Source organism: Apodemus sylvaticus, chromosome 8, assembly GCF_947179515.1.
Source record: "Apodemus sylvaticus chromosome 8, mApoSyl1.1, whole genome shotgun sequence".
Taxonomy (NCBI): domain Eukaryota; kingdom Metazoa; phylum Chordata; class Mammalia; order Rodentia; family Muridae; genus Apodemus; species Apodemus sylvaticus.
The window spans coordinates 80262140-80284417 of NC_067479.1; the positions used below are offsets into that span (position 1 = coordinate 80262140).

A 22278-nucleotide genomic window follows, 5' to 3' on the forward strand; every position below is an offset into this window, starting at 1 on the left:
CAGGAGCGTCACCTGGGGACCAGATCTTCATCACACAGACCTAGGGAGACGGAGTTGTGTGTCACATCACAGCATCCAGGCACTAGCCGTGGCTTCAGTTCTGTGGGCAGCACAGCTACTGCCCTCTCTTGTGGAACAGCAAAGACAGCTGACACCTAGTCTCCTACCAAGTCTGTTCCCAAATATAAGACAGTAGAAAGACAAACACTCGGACCAGAAGGCAAACAACTAGTAAGACCTTTCGCCATTCACACAACTGAGCTCTAGGGATATTTAACCTAAGGGCAGAAACTGAGCACAGCGCTACAGCTGCCCAACTGAACCATCACTGAACGGGAACACGGTTATCTTCACCTATACTACTCCAGGGTGGAGAAGCTGGCTAGACTGATAGAAGGGACAAACTTCTAACAGGATTTCGTATAGGAAATCATTAAAAATTACTCATGTCCCACATGTGGATGAGCAGTGCTGTGTATGATGCATGATGAGTGTGTGTGGTTTGACACTGAGGTCATGTGTGCTCTGTGATTGAGTCTTGCTTTGCAGCCCAGGCTATCTTCTAGCTCGTGGTTCTCTTGCCTCTACTTACCAACTGTACATCTGACAGGTGTATCCACTAGGCCTGCTTCAAAATCAAACAGCTCTCAACAGAAGGAATACAGAGTGCAAAGCCTTGTGGTGAAACATGACTGCTTTGTCCAAGAAATATCAACAGCGGCTGGCAAGATACCACAGTAGTTAAAAGAACTTACTGGTCTTGTAGGAGACCTGGGTTGGAGTCCCAACATCCACCTAGCAGCTCACAGGTCTGCCAACTCCTCTTCTAGGAGATTCAATACCATCTTCTCGCCTCCATGGACATTATAAGCATGCAGCACACATACAAACATGCGAGCAAATCATGCATGCACTTAAAATAAAAATAATATTTTAAAATAGCAATACTAAAAGCTACTTTTATTTGTCACCTAAAGAAAATGGTGTTCTCAGCACCCCCCCCCACACACACACATACACCCTTCCAACAGAAAAGAGAATACATGAAACCTATGCTACACAGTCTCTGAAGAGGAAACTTAACAATTGCTATTTGAAACAATAGTTAATAATAGCAAAACTGAAGCAGAGTCCCCTCCATGGTGAATGGGGCTCAAAGGCCTGCACAATGCTGTCACCCACGCCGTGGGCTTGGCACAGTCCTGACCCATGAAGACACAAAGGTCTAGTCAGGAAGTTACAGAAGCAACAAGACTTGTCTTGCTTAGTGGCTGCAATTAGAAACCGAATCCTAAATGACAATGACCCAAAGCACCAGTGAGATCTGTTGAAACTCAACGACAATCAGAGGGAGTCGCATTGAATAATAAGTGTCCCTTTATTTGCTGATTATAATAGCAACAAAAAATGTTTCCTTGAGTTGATGTCACAGGCGGCTTCTTCCCAAATGTTAAGTAAAGCAGTGTACAACAACAGTACTAAAATGTTAAATTTCACATTGTCTATACCACTTTGATCTTCTGAACAATTTAATTACGCAAAATAAGGTAAAAGATTACATTTATTTTATCTTTAGGAATGTAAAGGTCTAATTATTCAAACAGTTTTATTATAAAACTAAACTCTGAAGGTGTCTACAGAGTTGGCTTTTTAAAGTGTTTTCTCTTTAAGTCAGTAGTCTAACAAGGATTAGAAAAGACAAAACTGTTCAGTGTCTGACAAAGTAGAAAGGGTAAAACATAAATAAGGCTTTAATTTGGCAAAATATAATACAACGACTTCTGTTAACTTCTAACGAATAATTTCCCAATTACTTCACTCTGTAAAAGATAAGAAAGCAATCTATTTAGAACACAGTAAAAAAACAACCCAAGTACATGTGTCCCCCACACATTCACCAGATCCAGCCTGGCACCTTCAGTGGCACCTGGAGCCCCTCACACTGACGACGGTCACCTCAGAGACCTCAGAACTCAGAAGCCTTTAGGTAAGGATTTTGAAGTGACAACCCCGAGAAGCCGTTTTTATTAGGTCTTGTTCAGTATAATGCAAACCCAAGGTGCCGCGTGGAACAGGCTGAAACTTATAAACCCCACCCCTAGTAAGATGAGCTCGGCCTACGGCAGGAGGCAGTCTGCACTCAACTCACTGTGTTTAAAGCTCTCTAAGAATTTCACAGCACCAAGTTAGCAGACTTGGTGTATTTTGTCCAATCTTTCGATGACTATGCTACTGATGCAAAGAAAAGCTTCAGCAACTCATTAATGATGTTGGCAAAATGGCTTTAGCTAGAAGTTATTCTAGAGTAGACAGAGAAATTACACAAGGGAAGAAATAAACATGAGAAAATAAGTGAAATAAAAACTGACAACATGAAGGAAAACAAGAGTAAGGAAGGATCTGAAAAAGGAATAGTCAGGCTGAAGGCATGGGAAGAGGAGAAGAATTTCTCTGCAAAAGAGAAATCAGAGTCATCTGCCAATTTGGGGAAGAAAAGTGCCAGAAACATGACTTCCAGAAAATAGAAAACTGAGCTTACAAAACCCAGGCTGAGCTGAGAGCGTCTGTCCTAACAGTAAAGACAGAAAAGGGTTTACCGCGCTGTCTTCTGAGGGGAAGTCAGCACTGTTCAGGGCATGGGCTTGGGTGGGCTAAAGGGTGGCTCTCCTGACAAGAAAGCCTTCACAGTTCGTACCTGCCACATCACAAGATAAGTCCGCCTAAACTACCCCTGGGCTTCTGACTGGCTATCAGTCAGAGGACCTTTGGTATAAGTTCCAAATGACAGTTTGCCTTGTCCCTTTGTGCCTACAGGGTATCACAATAATTTTGGAGCAAGGAGCCTCAGAAGAAAAATATCAGAAATATTCTTTGTATACTTAAACATTCTCCACTTAGCAGTGTGATTTATGTCATACACAGCATTCTTAACTGCTGCTAAACTCGGGCTTCCCTGCAGTCAGGTAAGAACAAGAGCTCATGACATGATCTAACGATGAACTTATTATTTCTCCTAGACTAAATCCCTCACATCAAGCATGAAGAAGTAAATTTCTTAGTTTATCTACAAAAGGAAACTCAAAACACCAACTTGGTGTAGTGCCACCATGATTCCAGCACATTTGAGGTCAGGCCCAACAGTGCCTGAGCATGTTGCCTCAAAACAAAACAAAACCACCGCCCAGTCAGCTCAGTCAGCAGAAATTACGGAAGCCTACTACTCCTATCTTTAGGCATACAATAAATATTGTAGGTTCTTTTCATGTTACAAAGTTAGGATGGCTTTAGTTTCAGTCCAATATTGATAAAACAAAGCCAAAAGCACAACCAGTCATAAAAAGAAGGGAAATGCCCATAGACACTCGCCCTGAAGTAGGATCAAAATCAACTAAAGGGCAATTGCGGGCATCACTAAGAGGACAACCCAGCTAGGCATGTCACAAGCTAACCTGCCAGGAGACTCCAGTAACTGCACTATGTGTCCTTCCCTCTAAACCAAAAGACTTCAAATGTGTGCACAAAAGGAACAAAACAAGAAAGTCAAAGCTGCCATCTAGAAACTGTGAGAGGGAACATTCCTTGAGTGACATGAAGATGACTTCACATGAGTGAGGTTATCTGTACTGCATTACTGATAAGGAAGCAGCAGTCCTTAGTGTCCGTACCCCACAACTTGTTACTTCTCCTTTGTGAGTTGTTGATTTACTTCCTGAAGCAATTGCTGTAACTGTGTCACAGTCTGATTGAGACTTACAGACATCGTCTCTTTCTCAGGAGACTCCTGAAAAGAAGGTGGAAGGGATAATAACTTCAAAAGCCTCCAAACACAAAGACAACAATGTGCAACCAAAAGGGGAAATGGCCTAAACATTTATAAAATCAAAATTAGCAACAGTAAAAATCACATACAAAAATATTTGCTGGTTAGTGGCACAAACTAGCTGGCACCAAAGAAAACTATATTGCATAAAATGCTGGCCACAAAAAAAAAAAAAATAGTCTGTGAACGTTGCAAATAATGTAATTTTTCCTTTTGGAAAACAAAGCAAGTATGTTTTAAAAAAACAAAACAAACAACTTGTCCAGCAAGGGAGAGCATGCCTCCAACAGCCCCAAGCACAGGGGCCGCCCAGGCTCACTGGGGACCAGAGCTACCCTCTACTCAAGGTCTCCATGGTATTCAGCTATTCCTTCCGATAACCCTACAGGACAGGTGGCATTGCAGTACCCTTCACTGAAGCACAGTGACAGCCACAAATGAAGTTAGTGAGCAGCAGGGCAGAGTCAACCATCCAAACTCTAATTCCAAAGCACTAACGGACACACGTCTCCATAAAACCACTACAGTCAATTCAGGATCTCACAAGGGTAAAGTGAAGCTACCAATGACAAGAATGCAGCGGCACTCTGGTGAGAAGAGAGCTTTTGGGTACGAAGACTATGAATGGAGCAGGGTGAGCATAATGAGGCAGAGCTTGTGTAATATGTACAAGGCCATCCATCCCCATGTCTGCTCCCTCCCCCCAAACATGGAAGCACAGTTTAAAGCCAAAGATCATGCTTGGTCTTCAACAAGTTTATAAGGCAGCTAGTCTAGAAATCTGAGCTTAGAGGAATACCCACCATTTCTGGAGAAATATCATTATTCTCAATAACAACAGTGTCTCCAGCAGCTTTTAGTGAAATTTTTGAGTGGATAAAGTTCAGTGACTGTTGAGCCTGTAACAAAAGCACGAGGAGAAGATCTATCAAAACACACAGGAAATAACATGTACTATGCACAAAACTTAAAGCTTGTCTCAATGTATGATATCAAACTTTTGTCACTGAAAACAGCAACATCTCCCAACAACTTATAACAACATGCATGCACATTTTCAGCAGTTCAAACATGGGAACTGAATAAGGAAATTAAAACTAGAAATAACCACACTGATAAATTTTAAGTTTTAGCCTAGACTACAAGTCTGCCAACTCCAACCCACAATCTGTTTTTTTTACAGCTAAGAATGAGTTGTTTGATGGTCTTTGGGGGTGTTTGTTTGTTTAAAGATTTATTTCATGTGCGTGAGTACACACTGTCACTGTCTTCAGACACACCAGAAGAGGGCATCTCTATTATGGTTGTGATCCACCATGTGGTTGCTGGGAATTGAACTCAGGACCTCTGGAAGAGCAGTCAGTGCTCTTAACCTCTGAGCCATCTCTCCAGGCCCAGCTTTTGTTTTTTTATTTCATTTTAATTTTATGTGTATTAGCGTTTTGCTTTCATGTATGTCTGTGGAGGGGGTGTTGAATCCCCTGAAATTGGAATTACAGCTGCCATATGGGTGCTAGGAATTGAACCCAGGTCCTTTGGAGGAGCAGTCAATGTTCTTAACCACTGAGCTCTCTCCAGAGTTTCGTGTGTTTAATTTTGTTTTTGTTTTTTTGTTTTTGTTTTTTTGTTTTGTTTTGGGTTTTTTTTGGTTTTTTTGGATTTGGTTTTTTGAGACAGGGTTTCCCTGTGTAGCCCTGGCTGTTCTGGAACTCACTCTATAGACCAGGCTGGCCTCGAACTCACAGATCCGTCTGCCTCTGCCTTCCAGAGTGCTGGGATTACAGGCGTGTGCCACCACCGCTTGGCTAATTTTGGTATTTTTGAAACAACCTGATACTCATCCTAGACTTGAACGCATTATGTAGACAAGGCTCATATTGAACTAATGATCTTCTAGCTCCTGCTGCCCAAGTACTTGGATTACAGTAGGCACCACCAATACTTGGCCTCTCATGTTTTTGCTTTTGAATGAAACACCTAAATCTATCATGTGTGGACCACTAATCCCAAACCAGTCTGGGTTTGCCGACTCCTGATCTGGAAACTTTCATGAACACAAAGCATGCTTAGAGAAGATTAGATGAAAACATTTTATGGATGGGCTCCAACATTATGTTTTATCTTGTTTTTAAAGATTTTTTTTTTTTAATGTATGAGTGCTCTATCTGTATGTACACCTGCATGCCAGAAGAGGGCATCAGATCACATTATAGAAGGTTGTGAGCCACCCTGTGTTGGCTGGGAATTGAACTCGGGACCTCTGGAAGAGCAGTCAGTGCTCTTAACCACTGAGCCATCTCTCCAGCCCCATACTTTATGTTTTATAAACTGGTTTGTTATCTCTGGTTCTTTCCATGTCTTAGTTGGATGTCCCTGAAATGGACACAGGCTGTGCCATTGTGCCAGAAACATTGTGTTATCTTTTATGCTGTTGTTGCTGTTAAATTATGCCATGTGATCCTTTTTTATTATTATTATTTTGTTTGAATGCTTTAAAAAGATCTTTTAAGTCTGTGGATCTGCTGATATACAGTGCCTTTGCTGCTATGGATCAAAATCAAGTGCTATGTAGATACACTTTATTGTATAAGTAGAAAAATCACTTAATTTCATACTAGAAATGGATGGATGCTGCAAGTTGAAATGGACTGTCATTGACGTTCTTTGTGTGGTGGCAAAAAAAATGGTGTCTTAAGTGCTTAGTGTTTGATGTCATTAACAGCTTCATAAAACTCTACAGTGTAGAAAGATTTTAATACTAAACTGTGCATTGTACATATTTCTAACACATTGTATTTATTGGCCACGAGTACTTCTATGATGGTAGATTGTACATTCAGACTTTTAAGCATTAAACATAAATAATTTCTAAAAAAAAAAAAACAAACAAACAAAGTGGTTTGTTAACTTGGTAAAACACACTTATGTGCACTGTAATTACAGTTGAGCTTTCCTACTTCCTGCAGGCAGGAGAGTGCAACCTACCACTGCCACTTCAGCCAGACATACACCTGCAAGCATCGGTACTGCCCGAGAAGCTGCACTGCCAGCCTAACGCTCCATCTTATAGTGGCACACGCCTAATCCCTGCTCCAGAGACAGCTCCACAAGTGGGAGCCCAGCTGGTCTACAGAGCATTCCAGGCCAAGTGAGTAATGATACCCTAGCTCAAGACAAAAGCAAAAGGAGCCGGTGCTCTATCACAGACTTTCTGAATTCACATTTGACATTTAGTGTTTTTAAATAATCTGAAATTGTTCAAGCATTTCTCAACTCTTAGTTTTTTATTAATAACAATCATAAGCTCTAAGTGTGCACGACAAACAAAAATACTTTTCATGTATGTGATATTTATACATGCCATGACATTTAAATAAGAAACTTAAAAGATTTTTTATATTAATATTTAAATGCTTACAGTAATTGATATAGGTATCAAAATCTAAGCTGTGCAAATTCTTGATTATGCAATTCCAAGACAGGGATATATGTAACTTTTCTGATAAATAAAATCTCCCACAAATACTAGCCTAACTCCACATTAAAGCATATAAGTACTAAAAAACACTGCACATCAGAACTACACATAGCCTGTTAACCAAATGAAAATCAGAAATACATCCTAAAGCAATCAACAATTTGAATAAGAGAATGAAAAAAACATCTGTGCTTGGCATGGTAGCACACAGCTGCAGTCCAGCAGTCAGGCTACAGTACTGAGTTCAAGGTCAGTCTGGGCTACACAGAAGAAAGGGAGGAAGAGGAGGAGAGGAGAGGAGAAGAAACATTTATCGGTACAAAACACTGACTGAAAGGAACAAACTTCTGAAATTATAGATATTCATGTTTTTCATGAATTCAAATGCACACCACTGTGCACCCTCCTTGATGATAAATGAACCTCTGAACCTGGAGCCTGAACCCAGTTAAATATCCTTTATAAGAGTTGCCTCGGTCATGGTGTCTGCTTACAGCAATAGAAACCCTAACTAAGACAGTGACAATGGCAAATCTTACTTGAAAACATTAGAGGGTAGCTCAGCAGTGAAGACCATTCACTTACGTCAACCCGGTGAATAAGACCTGAATTCAGTTTTGAGCACCCACATGGAGCTCACAACCATGTGCAACTCCAATCACAGGAGATCCAAAGTCCTCTAGAGGTACCCAGTACCCATGTGCCAAAAGGTGATGCCGCAATCAGCAGCCTACACAGCTAAGGACCCAGAAGGCCAGGAGCAGTTCTACAGCGTCTGCTTAAGATGCATGCAGGACATGGATTGGGGAGACTCATTGTCTCCTGGTCAAACAGTGTCTTACCTTATACAAATCATCAGCTACTTTCTTTCTCTCTGTTTGTTCGTTTTGAAGTTTTGAGTGTGTTTCATTTAACTGTGTCTTGAGCTGTAGAAATAAAGGAATAGAACGATGGAGTTATTTGCTTATGAAAAATGACTATGACAGAATGGACTCTTAGGAGCCATGATGGACATGACGCACAGTGGATTAGCTAGCAGCTGACTAGAGGTACAGAAAAGCCGGCAGCAGAGGTCCTGCAGAGCTGAACCTAAGAGATGCAAGAGAATGAACTAGAGTTTAGTGTAGAAAACTTTTAACGCCACACCACATCCAGACACTCAGAGCCTTTAATAGTTAATGTTCATAGTTACTGAGACTATTCCAAATTAAAAGGAAAACAGAAAACTTTCTAATCATCTTTAAAACACGCCCTTAACCTAGAGTTCTTTTTACAAGTCCACTGGGGGATGAGGGAGGCTGAGGCTTAGCCTGGCATTTCAGAGGACTTGCTCCTGGAGAGGGAGGACCTTGGTTTGATGCTCAGTACCCAAATACAGCTGTCTTTTACTCAGGTCCCATGGGAGTCAATAACTTCTGGCTTCCGTAGGTACCAAGACATGAACATGGTGCAAAGACATACATGCAGACAAAACACCCATACACATAAAATAATAAATATAAACTTTTAAAAAGTTATTACTTTAAGCCAGTGAAAAGTTTAAGAGTCCAACAAAATAACTTTGAAAATGTAAGGTCATTCCAGCCTAAACTGCACCAGTAAGAAATGTCAAGGGGCTACATTGCTGCTCTTCCAGAGGACCGTGGTTCAATTCCAAAGGCTCAATTCCCAGCACCCACACAGCTCATTTACTTATAACTCCAATCTCAGAAGATCCAAAGTTCTCTTCTGGCATTGGTGGGCACTAGATACAACATGCATATAAACACTCATACTCATAAAATATTTGTTTTAAAAAATATTGAGAAAGAATTCTCAGCAGCCAAACTGTCAAAACCAGGCTGTATATGACTCCAGTGTCCGCACACAATACCTCTTTCTCACAATTGTTCCAATTAAATAGAAAGGAAATTATTCACAAAAAGGTGGCACACACCTTTGATTCTAGCATTTGGGAGGCAGGGGCAGGCAGATCGCCAGTTCAAGGCCAGTAGGGTCTACAGAGTTCCAGGACAGCCAAGGCTACACAGAGAAACCTGTTTTGAAAAAGTGTGTGTGTGTACATGTTACTGATTTTGCCTCCCAACCACGGGCATGACTTTCCTCCCAGCCACAGGCATGACTTTCCAAAAACTTTTGGAATGTTGAGAAGGTAACAAGTAAGTGAATAAGTAAATAAAACAAATAAATATACTAAAATTTCTCTCTGATGGAGAAAACCATCTTTTGACACAAGAACACAATAATGTGCCTATATGGCCAGGCAAATTCATTTTATTTTAAAATAAAGCAACTATTACAATTACAGGACAGGAAAGAAAACCAGAAACTGCCACTTAAAACTGTCTCCTGATAGCAGGAAGGTAATTAACACAGAGACTAACCAACAAAACAGACGTGCAGCCACCGGCCTACAGATCTGGCACCAACCTGTGACTGCTGAGCCAGCACCTAGACACCAAAACTAACAAGAAACTGGTTAAAAATCAATCTGTTAGCTGCTGAGAAGTCTTCAACTCAGCATTCAGGAGGAAGAGGCAAGCTAGTCACTTTAAATTTGAGGCCAGCCTGGTCTACAGAGGTCTACAGAGTTAGTTCTAGAAAAGCCAAGGCATGACTTGTTTTGAAACTCTGTCTCAAAACAAAACAAAATTTAAATAAAACAAAACAAAAAGAAAGCCAGGAATGGTGGCAAACACCTTAAATCCCAGTCAGCCCTCGGGAGGCAGAGGCAGGTGGGTCTCTCACTTTGAGTTCAGCCTGTTCTACAACCAGGACAGCCAGGGTTAAATGGAGAAACGATGTCTCGAAAAAACAAAGATTCTTCTAAAACATTCTATAGGCTTACAACTGTGGAGTATCATAGACCTAATCAGAGTGATATATACCAAATACATGCAGAAAACTAGTCTTACATTCACTGGAAATGGGTACAGTTAAAACAAAGCATTGGTAAATGCAACAAGAATTGAAATAGGGGCCTGTACGTGCACACAACACTCTTCATCTTACAGCTCTAGAGACTAATCCTCAATCATCACTGTCATACGGGCTTCACGATGCACACCTGTAAATCTCAATACTCTGTGAGCTGAAGCAGGAAGGCTGCTGCCAGCCCAAAGCTAGCCGTGATTATCCCGCCTCCAAATACCCCAATGAGGAAGAAGGGGGGGGGGGGGAAGAGAAGCAGAGGTGGGTGTGGAGGAGGGAATGCTCAAGGTACAAATACGAAGATGCTATAATGACACTCAGTACTATATGCTAACCTAAAGTTTTTAAACAGTAAAATAAACAAGTAATAGATATAACTTCTGTAACAAAGAGTGATCAGGAATGAGAAAAAAATATGCTACGTAAGCTCTCCGTGCACGTGTGTAGTGCTAAATGAAACAACTCTCACCTACCAGCGTTAATGTGAAATCGGGAGAAACTTAACTATTTTTCCAGGATGCTCAGATTTTTTTTTTTAAAGTTAATGTTATAAAGTGTTTTAGATCCCAGGAGGATATAATTAGTGTATAAAACAGAACAGGATAACTCTATCTACCTAACAGGTCAGCATGTCAGCAATCAGTACAAATCCCTAAAAATTATAAGAACAGGAATGCAAAGAACTTCATGTCTTAAATTTAGCTGAGACTAAGGCCTGGGGCCACGGACCTAGACTTGGGAGGCCGGGCAGCCTGGGTTACAAACTCAAAGCTACCTTAGGCAATTTAGCAAAACCTTATATCAAAAGTCAAAGGAAAAGGAAGGGCTGAGGATGTAATTTAGACAGGCAACTTGCCTGTGATGCATGAGGTGCTAGGTTTCATTCCTAGAACCACACAGAAGGAAGGGAGAGGAAGGGAGAGGGAGTTGATTCAGTCACTGTGAGCTAGGGTTACTAAGTGTTAGATTCCATACTGATAATGAACACTGGCTCACATCTATGATCCTAGCTGAAAGACTAAGAATTACTGTGAGTCTGAGATCAGCCTACATTAGAGACCCTGTCTCAAAAGAACAAACAGAACAAAAAATACTTTTAAAAGTTCTGAAATTTACTTTTAGAAAGACTAGTTAGCCTTGGTTGGGGTTATTTCTTGAATGAAGAACGTGCATCTGTCAGCTACAAAACTAGCAATCCTAGTTAACTGTGACAGTTCAAGAAGACAATCTTTACAACTCCTCCAATCAAATTTTGTTTCTTTATCCACCAAAAGTTACAGGGTTCAAGAAATTAGGTTGTATAAAAAGCAGAAAACTTGAAAATAGAGTTGGAAGCCAAACATGCCATTATTAGGAGCTAAGAAAAGAAGAAGCATCTTCGGAGGCATCAGAAGAGGAAGATCATCTCTAACCCGAGCAAAGTGCCAAGCTAAGGGGGCTTAGCCAGGAAGAGAAGTCTGGTGGAGTCTGCGCACCAGCACACGTGTCTCCAGAGCCTACTAGACACTCAGTGGAGGACAAGCTTCTTACCAAGTTAAGCTCTTCATTCTGTCTGACTGCTTCAGAATATGAATCATCAAGTTTTTTCTGCAACTCAGTCAACAGATCTTTCAGCTGCAATGAAGTTTAAAGTTTAAGATTGATCTCCAGGATAACCCATACTTTGCAGCTACTCGGAAGCTCTTCTACAAACAACTTACACAGGATTACTTTAACGCTCTATCTCAACTGAACTGAACTGAACTGAACTGAAAAGCAAGGTGAAGAATGTCTAAGTACCTCTCTGACTTCCATCACGTAAGTCGATCGTTCCATCTCAGCCTTCTCTAGCTCCATTTCCAAATGTTCTCTTTCTCTTCTCAGCTGTCAACACAACAAAGGGAAATTAAGTCATTTACATTTTCCTTCCATGGTTTTTCCCATAATAGAATGTTAGGATACTTGTGAATTTAAAGCTGTGATCAACTCAAACTACTCAAGATAAAAACATGAGACATAAAAGAAACTTTAAAGCACAGAAGTTTGAGCTAAAGCTAAGTTCACATGCTGCAAGTCTAAGTATCAGATCACATACATTCTCCATATCTTTGTTTTCTTGTCTGAGTCGCTCTAGCTCTTGCTCTGAGGCTGTGAAGGAGGACTGCATCTGAAACAGGAGACAACATTAAGAGAACCACTGAGGGTGCACTGGAGACGGGAACTGCAAAGCCATGCAGATACAATGAGTACCTATCTTCTGAGTTGAGACATGGCACGGTGACAAATGTTTGGGCCATATTCATCTCTGTACTGGGCAATGGACAGGATATGGAGATTTTTATTTTTGCTTTTTAAATTTTTACTTATTTTGTTTTGGAGAATGGGAAATACAAGCCCTGGTTCATCTAAAGTCAGAGGACAATTTACAGGGGTCAGTTCTCTCCTTCCACCATGGATAGAATCAGGTTGTCAGGTTGTAGCAAGTGCCTTTGCCAATCCCACTTAGAGGTTTCAAATGTAGCCCATACCGAATTGTCAATTAAAGCTCTTAAAAATGAAAGTCTCACATGTGACTTCATTTTAATAAAGCACAGAACCAAGCTGGGCGGTGGTGGCGCACGCCTTTAATCCCAGCACTTGGAGGCAGAGGCAGGTGGATTTCTGAGTTCGAGGCCAGCCTGGTCTACAGAGTGAGTTCCAGGACAGCCGGGGCTACACAGAGAAACCCTGTCTTGAAAAGCCAAAAAAACAAAAACAAACAAACAAAATAATGCTCAGAACCTACCCACTTGTACTAATTGTGGAAACAATAGCTAATCATTGTATTTACTCTCCAAAGGTATCCACACAGAGCAAGACCAGCAACGTGAGCCTGCCTGCACACATTGAGGCAGAAGACCCAGGACTTTAACAACATCTGGGAAAACTGCACAGAAATAAAGACCCAGTAGCACATGAGTCACATGAACAGAAGTATAACTGAACTTTTCCTTGGCTGCAATATGATATGGGCAGCTTGTTTGGAACCTGGGGTTCTTGATCTTGTTATAACATGAAGTGCAATCAGTCACAAAGCACTCTGCCTGCTACACCACCCTCTGGTCACTCAGATGAGTGACTTTCAAGTGGGTCAACATCAAGATCACCTTGGGCTCTAGATCCGCTGCCCTGCTGGCCACATGTAGGACACAGGAGGCCTAGGATGTATCTATCTATACTGTGTTCCGGGTGACACTGGTGGGAACCGGAAAGCTCAGTACAGCTGCTGTAAGCTCTTCCTTAAATACCTGCTTAATAGTCCTTCGAGAGTCTTCAGCTTTAATTTTCCATTTATTTTCTTCTTGCTCTACACTCCGCTGAAGCTTTTGCAAGATCCCTTCCTGTGGACAAAGTCAGAATTGTTCTGAAAATTTTATGACTTTCAATTATTCTGTTTTCAAGATAAATCACACAGGCCATGAAGTCAATAATTTTAAAATAAAATCAAATGTAATTCAAGCCATATCCTACTGTTTCTGCAAGGACCGATTTGTATTTTTCACACTCCAGCTGTAGCAGCATGTGCATTTCATTAGCTTCTTTCAATCTGTGCTCCAAAACCTGCAAAGAATGAGATAAAAATGACAAGAGGGTTGTACTTCACATTACTTTCACTATCTGATGGCATAATAAATGGATTCAATCATTTTTTTAAAGATTTATTTATTATATGTAAGTACACTGTAGCTGTCTTCAGACCCTCCAGAAGAGGGCATCAGATCTCATTACAGATAGTTGTGAGCCACAATGTGGTTGCTGGGATTTGAACTCAGGACCTTTGGCAGAGCAGTCAGTGCTCTTAACCACGAGCAATCTCTGCAGCCCCGGATTCAATGATTCTTAACAGAATGTTACATTCCTAAGCACCAATGCAGTCTGATGGCCTTTTGGTCACTTTTGAGTCTCTTTAAGTCTTCACTAAGAAACGCCAACACACGGTTACATTTACTCTACACAGGTGGCAACATGTGAGGAGACCCATAAGGAAACGTTACAGTGCTTATGACAATACACATGAGGAAGGAGACTTTACTTCTGCCATGTAGGATTCAAACCAATCAGGGACCTGCACTTGGTGGCCAAGGACAAGAGGGAAGCCAGTTTGTGAGTGCTGCTGAGGTTATCTGGGGGTGAGACTGGCTACAGATCTTAGCTTGGTTTACATTGAAAACTTAAACTAAAGGGGGATGAGAGTAATTAAACATTTGGTTTAGAAATGAAGGCACCATATTCTTTTCACCACCCAACTAATAAAGCATCATTCCATTACCCCAGCGTTCGGAGAACAGCCTCTGGTGTGCTCCAATAAAGACAATTCATTTCCTCAACTAACCTTGACCGCTTCTGCGTCCGAAGTTCCAGCTATGCATGCTTTTGCCTTCTTTTCAAAGCCACGTAACCATTCACTATAATTCTGTAGGGGGAAAAAGGTCAAAGTTACTGGTTTCCATAAAAGTCTGACTTTAAAAAAAAAAAAAATCAAACATTTAAGAGCACCAAATCAGATGATTATAAAAGAAACCTACATACACTGTCATCATACTTAGAATTTCATAAGCAGATATAACGTTCACAGACTGAACATAAGACAGTTTTAAAAAACAAACAAATAAAAAACCACTAAAACCCAAATGATGCTGCATGCCTGTAGCTCCACAGTCTCAGAAGGTGAACAGAAAAACAACTAGTTCCATACCAGCTTTAGTTACATAGTGAGTTTCAGGTCATCCTAGGCTATACGGGAAGACTATCGTAGGGGGAAAAGAAGACCAAACAATTCTTTTTGACACAAGCCTGGAAGTGCTAGACTAAAGACAAATGCTACTATAGCCAGCAATAGATAAGTAAATAGTTTAATGTACAAAGAAATTAAATACATTAGCATCAAGACAAAGTGCTTTTTATCCATACCAAAATATTTGCAGCTGATTTTGATCTCAAAGGCAGCAGACCGAAGCTCAAAACTCCCACTCAAAAGCTCAAAACTGCCATGAGAAGTGCTCATGGGAATCAGGCTAAGAAGCTCAATTTGTAAAAAATTCAAGATCTAGAATAAGGAGCTTTCAAAACCTTTCCAGGTAAAATAGTTCTAAACACGAAGTACTTAGAATTTAAAAATTCTAACTAGAGGCATTCTGCTCAGAAGATTTAAAATTCTTTGAAAATACTTCCAATATTCCTGAAAATACTTCTTCATTCAAAAAAGTACTTTCTAAGCATATTATAAATCTTAATGGAAAGGTGGTGAGAAGCACACATTTATTTAGCTCCAACACAAAACTGGTTTATGTTTACAGGTTAAGTGAAGAAAACAATACATATATTGTTTAAGCCATTATCTGAAACTTTAGAATAAATCATTATAAATTTTTGAAGCATCTTAACTAAACTTGAAACTATTAACAAGTATCTAATATTTTTAAACCAAGTTTCTTCTTGATTTTTGGTTTGATTAATAAAGAAAACAAACTGTTTACTGACTCTGTGATGTAACGTGTTCTGCTTCTGTATCTGAATGGATATTCTCCAAGCATCACACGAGAAGGGGGTAGATCACCCACACTGCACTGCTTTCAGGGTCATGCTGGTTTAAAGCCTTCTCACAATACAAATTCAAACTAGGGCAATGGACACTAACAAACTACTTAAAGCTTCAAATACTGGGAGCCAACACAAACTAAACCCAGATGAAATCATCCTCATCTGCATCTGCCTTACACATTGGCACGAGCAAGCAATAAAAACTAATAGAAACCCCTGTATATGTATATTTAATATTTATGTTAATTTATCTTAATGAGGCTTAAGTTAATTTTGATTTTTCTCTTGTATATGGTCCTACTAGCCTGATATATAGATCAGGATGGCCTACCTCTGCCTCCCTTGTGCTGGGATTAAAGGTGAGTTCCACCATGCCTGGGTATATTAAGTAATTCTTTTAAAAATCTAGACTACTAATCTCTAAGTAGCACATGAAAAGCTTAGTATTTTAAAACACATGAATCAACTTTAAAACAGGTATATGAACAAAATGCATAGAATATTTTCCATGTCTTACATGATTTACAAATTGTTACAGAGCCATGAATATTTAGCTATTGAAGGTAAGTAATAATGCCACTAAGAATGAATTTAACCAGGCATGGTGGCACACACCTGTACTCAGGAATTCAAGGCCAGGTTAAGCTACAACAGGGCAAGACCATATCCCAAAACAAGCAAGCAAGTAATAACAAAACAAACAAAAAAGAATGAATTTGTTACATTAAAAGAAACCTGACTGCTGGCCATTTTTGAAGAGAAACTACACCTCTTCAGTGTTCTTGGTTCATGAAATATTGTCAAATAAGTAAATCAATGAATAAAAAACACAGAAGAAACAAAATCAGATAATGGCCACAAAAGAAAAAGACAGGAAATAAATTACCAGCCCCCTTCCCCCACATCATCTCTCTGTCTAAAACAAGACACTTCTCCAGTTCAGGTAATAGTGGTCATCTGCTACTCAAGACTATGTAGCCTCTCACAGCTCCAAGGGAAAGAGAAGAGCCCTTCCTCTTTATTTGAATTAACAGTAGGGCACATGTACTCGCAAGCAGCTAACCTCCTACTACTCACACAAAACACCCGTTAAGTACTCACTCGCCCCTGCACCCACCCACACCTAGAGGAAGCAGAGCTCCTTGGAGAAAGGAGTCCTTCCATGCTTGGAGCTTTAACTGTATCTTCACTTGGACATCTTCACAAGGCACAAGAGCTCCCAAAGGACATCACAGCCAGCCTAAAGCAGATCACTGCACTCAACAAGGCAGGCAGGTATCACTGAGCTCTCGAAAACAGTAGACAGCAGTACCCACCACTACCTTGAGATACTAACCCTGGATCAGATAAGCCTGGGTGCCTGTGTATGATTTATACAAAGGACAGAGGAATGCAGTCAGCTAAACCCAACTCTCCGAGACTGCAACAGGACACTTACAGGCTTTGAAGCAGGGAGGGAAGGGGTAGGACGCAGCATGCTTGCAGGACTTAGCAGACACCAGTCATATGCTGGTCTTAGTTTGGGTTCTGGTTATAAAATAAACTACCTTGTTATTATTAATTAGCATGAGGACTATATATGAAAACTAGGGTAATGATTAAATTTGTCTAATTACAGGTATTTTTTTTTTAAAATAAAAGATTATCTCTTGATCTCTTGTATTGAAAATTTACAGATAAATGCTCTGGTGCTTAAGTTCCTTCAGGATGAGCTGACGCACAGGCTCTCAGCCTGCAGGTTGCAATTCCTTTGGCAAACTTATCTCCAACGGTACTCATGTTACAATTCCTAATGTAATAAAAATCACAGTTACGAAGTAGAAATGAAAAGTGTTATAGCTGGGGGTCACCACATGAGAACTGTACTAAAGGGCCACAGCACTGGGAAGGATGGGAATGGTTAGAAAGGTGTTTATGTATTAACAAAAGCATAAGTGGGGATTCACGAGGTGGGTCCTCAGATCATTATTCCATTATCTACCTGTGAATATATATACACATGATTTTATTAAAAATTTAAGAAGCCCTATCTCATCATGTGAAGAAATTCAGGCACATTCCCTGATCCTTTGCCCTGGAATACTGGCTGCTGCCCTGAACCAATCACTTGTCTATCCTACCTGAACCATGTTCAACCTCAAGCCAGCTTCAGTATTTGGAGTGAAGAATAGATGAAAATTATGAGGGGGGGAGTGTCTCCCCCCCCACGCCTTTAATCCCAGTACTTGGGAGGCAGAGGCAGGCGGATTTCTGAGTCCGACGCCAGCCTGGTCTACAGAGTGAGTTCCAGGACAGCCAGGGCTACACAGAGAAACCCTGTCTTGAAAAAAACAAAAAACAAAAAACAAAAAAAAAAAAACAAAAACAGGCAAACAAGCAAAAACAAAAACAAAAAATTAAAAATTAAAAAAAATTAAAAAAAAAACCAACCCCCCCAAAAGAAAATCATGATTTAAAAATGTAAAATAACTTAATTTATAGCATCAAATACATTGAAGGACAATTGTTAAAACTAAGAAGTAATCACTTAAATCAATTATTATTGGTTTTATTACCCATTTAAAAAAAAAAAACCTCTTTTCCAAATACATTTACAAGTCATTCAGTGTTAGAATACAACAGAAGTTTCGGGTTCAGGGCAAAGGGGTTTTGAACTAAGTCACGTCTGTCTGACTACTCAGAAGCACATTAGTTATGGAGACACTGAGAAGTCTCCATATAATGAATAACCATTCTGGTTTCTGGTTTCTGAATAAACCAAATTCAGAAACCAGATGCTGCTACCAACAACTTCCTATATAACTTCAGGTTAAATGTCAAAAAGGTTCATCTTACCAAATTAGAGGGAACGGACACCGTTGGAAATAATCTCCTGAGAAGGTCTTTGGACTCTAACTCAATAGCTTCCACTTGTTGCCGTCTTTCCTAAAGCAAACAACAGATGAGATCAAACTTACAACATTAGACAATGTTCAAAGTGGGAAATAAAGTATGACCTTTTAAGTTCTAAAGGAGGGAAAAGTCAATTTCAAAACTTATTTTAACATTGAAAAGTATCAAATTTTCTCACATTAAGGCATTAAAACACACTTCCTTAAAGACAAAAATCTGCAAATCTCTAAGGCATAAATAGCAAATAATATCTTAGCAAATCAAGCCAGAGTAGTATCTGACAATATGAGTTTTCATTGGCATTAGAAATAAAGGGATCTGCCGTTCCAGTAACATTTCAAACACAAACATTCCTTCCATCAGTCAAACCTCACAGAGGACCTTACTACTAAGAAGTCCTGAGACTTTCCTATTCTGCTCTTCAAGGTCAGAACAACCTATTTCTGTTAGACAATGCAGAAAGTACCAACTGTGATGGGAAGCAGACATGGGCAGGATGGCAGAGACATGTCACTTTGATAATTCAGTTTCTGTGTGCTCAATAAGATGACTTCTGATACAGTGAGCTGTAAATTCCAACTATTACTAATGTTCAGTCTAAATATGGCAATTTTAAACTCCAACTCCAACTGTAAGGTTAGAAGTATGTTTGTCAGAATGAGGTACACAATTTGATGACATGCACATATCCCCTCAAATCTAATGCTAAAATTATTTCTACAAGATGTTTTTTAAAGACACCTATAAAAATATACACCAAAACCAAAGCAACACAACCACCGGGTTCCTACCAAGAAGGAAGAGGCAGCAAGCACCCACTCAGCACTCCCATGTGCTCTTTGAAATCTGTTACTGATTTAAGACACCTACGCTTCAATTTAAGGGAATTTTAATCACATGAAAATCTAAATTCACACAACAGAAAACAAAATTTCATATTCTATGCACACTAAAAGCTAATATTATTAAATATTAGTAGCAATATTTTAGAATAGCTGTTTTACTGAGGTATTTTCAATAATTTAGTAAAGCCCACAAAATAGTAGGCATATACCTAATTGCACAAAGTATGGAATATTCACTGGAAGGCCGCTGCTATTTCAGAGGTAATCGAGTCACTGTATCACTTGACTATGATAGATACTCATCATTTGATATGCAGAGAAATGATAAAAAGAATCTGTGGATTAGAGGCATCCTGGGAGCACAGAAGAAGACTCAATTGTAATCAACAGCCACTCAGAAAGCTACTTCATTGTACAGGAAATGTTTTAGCTATAGCATTTTCATCTGACATAAATTTGGTTGTAAACAGTGATTTCTATTCAATACCTAAAAAAAGATCTAATTTTAGAAACTTGATTATATCTTTAGTAGTACCATTGATGGGTTGTTTCCTTAGTACTACCATTAATTAGAATATGTAAAATATCTTTTATGTAAGTCTATCATTACAGTTTCTAACAAATATTTAGTGTTTTAAAATTAACTCCGGGCTAGGTTTGATGGCTCATGCCTTTACCCAACAGGGGTGCAGGTAGGCTGGCAGAATTTGAAGCTCTCCTGTTCTAATTAGCTAGTTCTAGGCTATCCAAGTCTACTACATAGTGAGACCCTTTCTGAGAAGAAAAGAATAAAATAAATTTTTTAGAAGCTGGTATGATGGTGGGGGTATGCTTGTAACCCCTGGACTTGGGCAGCTGAAGCAGGAGATCCTCAAATGGACTATATACTGAGACACTTACAATCACACACACACACACACACACACACACACACACACACACACACACACACAGGAGAGGGGGAGGGGGAGAAGGACCTCATTAATAAAAACTAACCATCTAAAGCCAGTATGCTCCCAGTTTAACTATTTCTAACACCTAAAACACTAACAGCACTTTATGCAGTCACATCACAATTTGTGGCACTTGGTAAATAAGTATCATTTTAATCTCATGTTAGGAAAGGATTCTCAGTTCTGCTGATAGAAAACTGGGGTCTATTTCCTGTAGCTCATTAGCTTTGCAAGTCAACAATGCACATACTGGAGCTTGCTTTGCATTAGAGGGTGCAACGATGCCTTGTACAGGAAAGCCCCGAACAGTGAAGGCCCACGCTAGAACGCCCCTTACTGACAGATGACTGTACAACAGGAACCCTTCACAATGAAACAAGACCTGTGCCTCACAGTCTCTGGCATAAATCCCTCTGGCAGTAATAGCTGTCAACTCTCTCAACTTAAAGCATAATGAAAATTTAAGTATGAATCTATTGTATTAAAAGAAATATAACTATACATATAAAACTGGCAAATCATAAAATTGCATTCTACTAAGCAACTGTTTCAAATATCCTTAACACTTTTGTAAGTAAAATGTAACAGATTATCTTGGCACGCAAACACTTTCAGAATGTGGAAATTAATCATCTGGGGCATGCACAAACCTGGCTTAAAACCCTAATATTCATGCTGCACACACACTCAGCTGTCTAACCTTGTATCTCTCCTCCACTGTGACCCTGCTCCCCAGTGCATGTAAGTACAAGAAGGACGTCCTCCTTCGTTGTCTAAGATAAGGGGCATACGCATTAGAAGCATCACAGTCTCATCATCCATTCATACTAACACTCGGCATGGTACCGACATGGGTGCAATTATTGTCCTGCAACTTCAAAATACAAAGCTTGAGGCTCTGTCTCCCGAGGCATCACCCCCAGAAGCACACTGTGAACGGACCCTTTTTCTGTAATGTTTTAAGGTTTTGCTGTTTCCCTCCCTTGTCTGAGTCTCTGGTATGCTCTGGAAACCCCACTTTACTGTGCATCCAAGCACATGCTATGTTTTTAATCCGTTCCATTAATTCACTGATTTCTCTGATTTGGGAACCTCACCAAGTTCTCTTAAGCACATCAAGTGGCACGGCTGTGACACGGAAGGATCTGCACACACAGCATGGAGTCTTCTGAGATCTTTCCCCTAAAACTGTGTGCCCAAAAACAGCAACAGCAGGGTCATCCCAGCAAAGAGTGCCCAACTCAAGACTCAGGGAGAAGACGAAGGAAAGGCAGAGGGTGCGGACAGTAAATGTGGGTGACCAGGAGCTGCTGTATTTAAATGGTTTGGACTGAAGCCAAGGGGAGCCAGTCTGTCAGTCTGGTCTGGACAGGCTGTAGGCGCTGCAGGCAGGCCTGGGAGGTGATTACAACCTTGGAAGTCTTGTTCACTCTGTCCTGCAGCAGTTTTTCAGTTGATGCCAATGCTTCCATTGCTTCCCAGTTTTTCTCCCGAAGGTCCTAATCATTTTTAGAAACAATGATTTCAGTTTACCCATTATTAAAAGATTTCCCCTAACCTGCTATCTTTGCTTTCTTTCCTGTAGCTGTAATAAAATGCCTGACAAAACTAACTTAAGATAGGAAAGGTTTATTTTAGCTCACAATCTCATGTTAACATCCTTCATAGCAGAAACATTACAAGTGCATGGACCTGACAGCACTGTTCACATATTTAACCTCCTCAATATTTTGCACTGCACTTAAATGCTGGTTATTGCAGAATTATTTCAATAGAAAAATGTGTATTAGCAAAATAATA

The 22278-nt window shown here is 40.0% G+C and overlaps 1 protein-coding gene across 24 annotated transcripts in view; it reads right to left on the minus strand.

The window, feature by feature from the left end:
- Window positions 1–1359: 1359 nt before the first annotated feature.
- Ktn1 (kinectin 1) overlaps window positions 1360–22278 on the minus strand; it is an 85587-nt gene continuing 64668 nt past the window's right edge. For 5 of the 24 annotated variants that reach the window (XM_052191648.1, XM_052191652.1, XM_052191649.1 and 2 more), the window contains 12 exons: window positions 21891–21977; window positions 18624–18713; window positions 14581–14661; window positions 13719–13808; window positions 13496–13588; window positions 12304–12375; window positions 12009–12092; window positions 11760–11843; window positions 8141–8224; window positions 4624–4719; window positions 3666–3781; window positions 1360–1820 (listed from right to left, as the gene is read on the minus strand). In XM_052191648.1, coding sequence (XP_052047608.1) covers window positions 3677–3781; window positions 4624–4719; window positions 8141–8224; window positions 11760–11843; window positions 12009–12092; window positions 12304–12375; window positions 13496–13588; window positions 13719–13808; window positions 14581–14661; window positions 18624–18713; window positions 21891–21977 — 966 coding nt within the window. In that variant the 3' untranslated portion in view covers window positions 1360–1820; window positions 3666–3676. The remainder of the gene's footprint in view (window positions 1821–3665; window positions 3782–4623; window positions 4720–8140; window positions 8225–11759; window positions 11844–12008; window positions 12093–12303; window positions 12376–13495; window positions 13589–13718; window positions 13809–14580; window positions 14662–18623; window positions 18714–21890; window positions 21978–22278) is intronic. The other 19 variants (XM_052191668.1, XM_052191666.1, XM_052191657.1 and 16 more) reach the window with 7 other exon arrangements.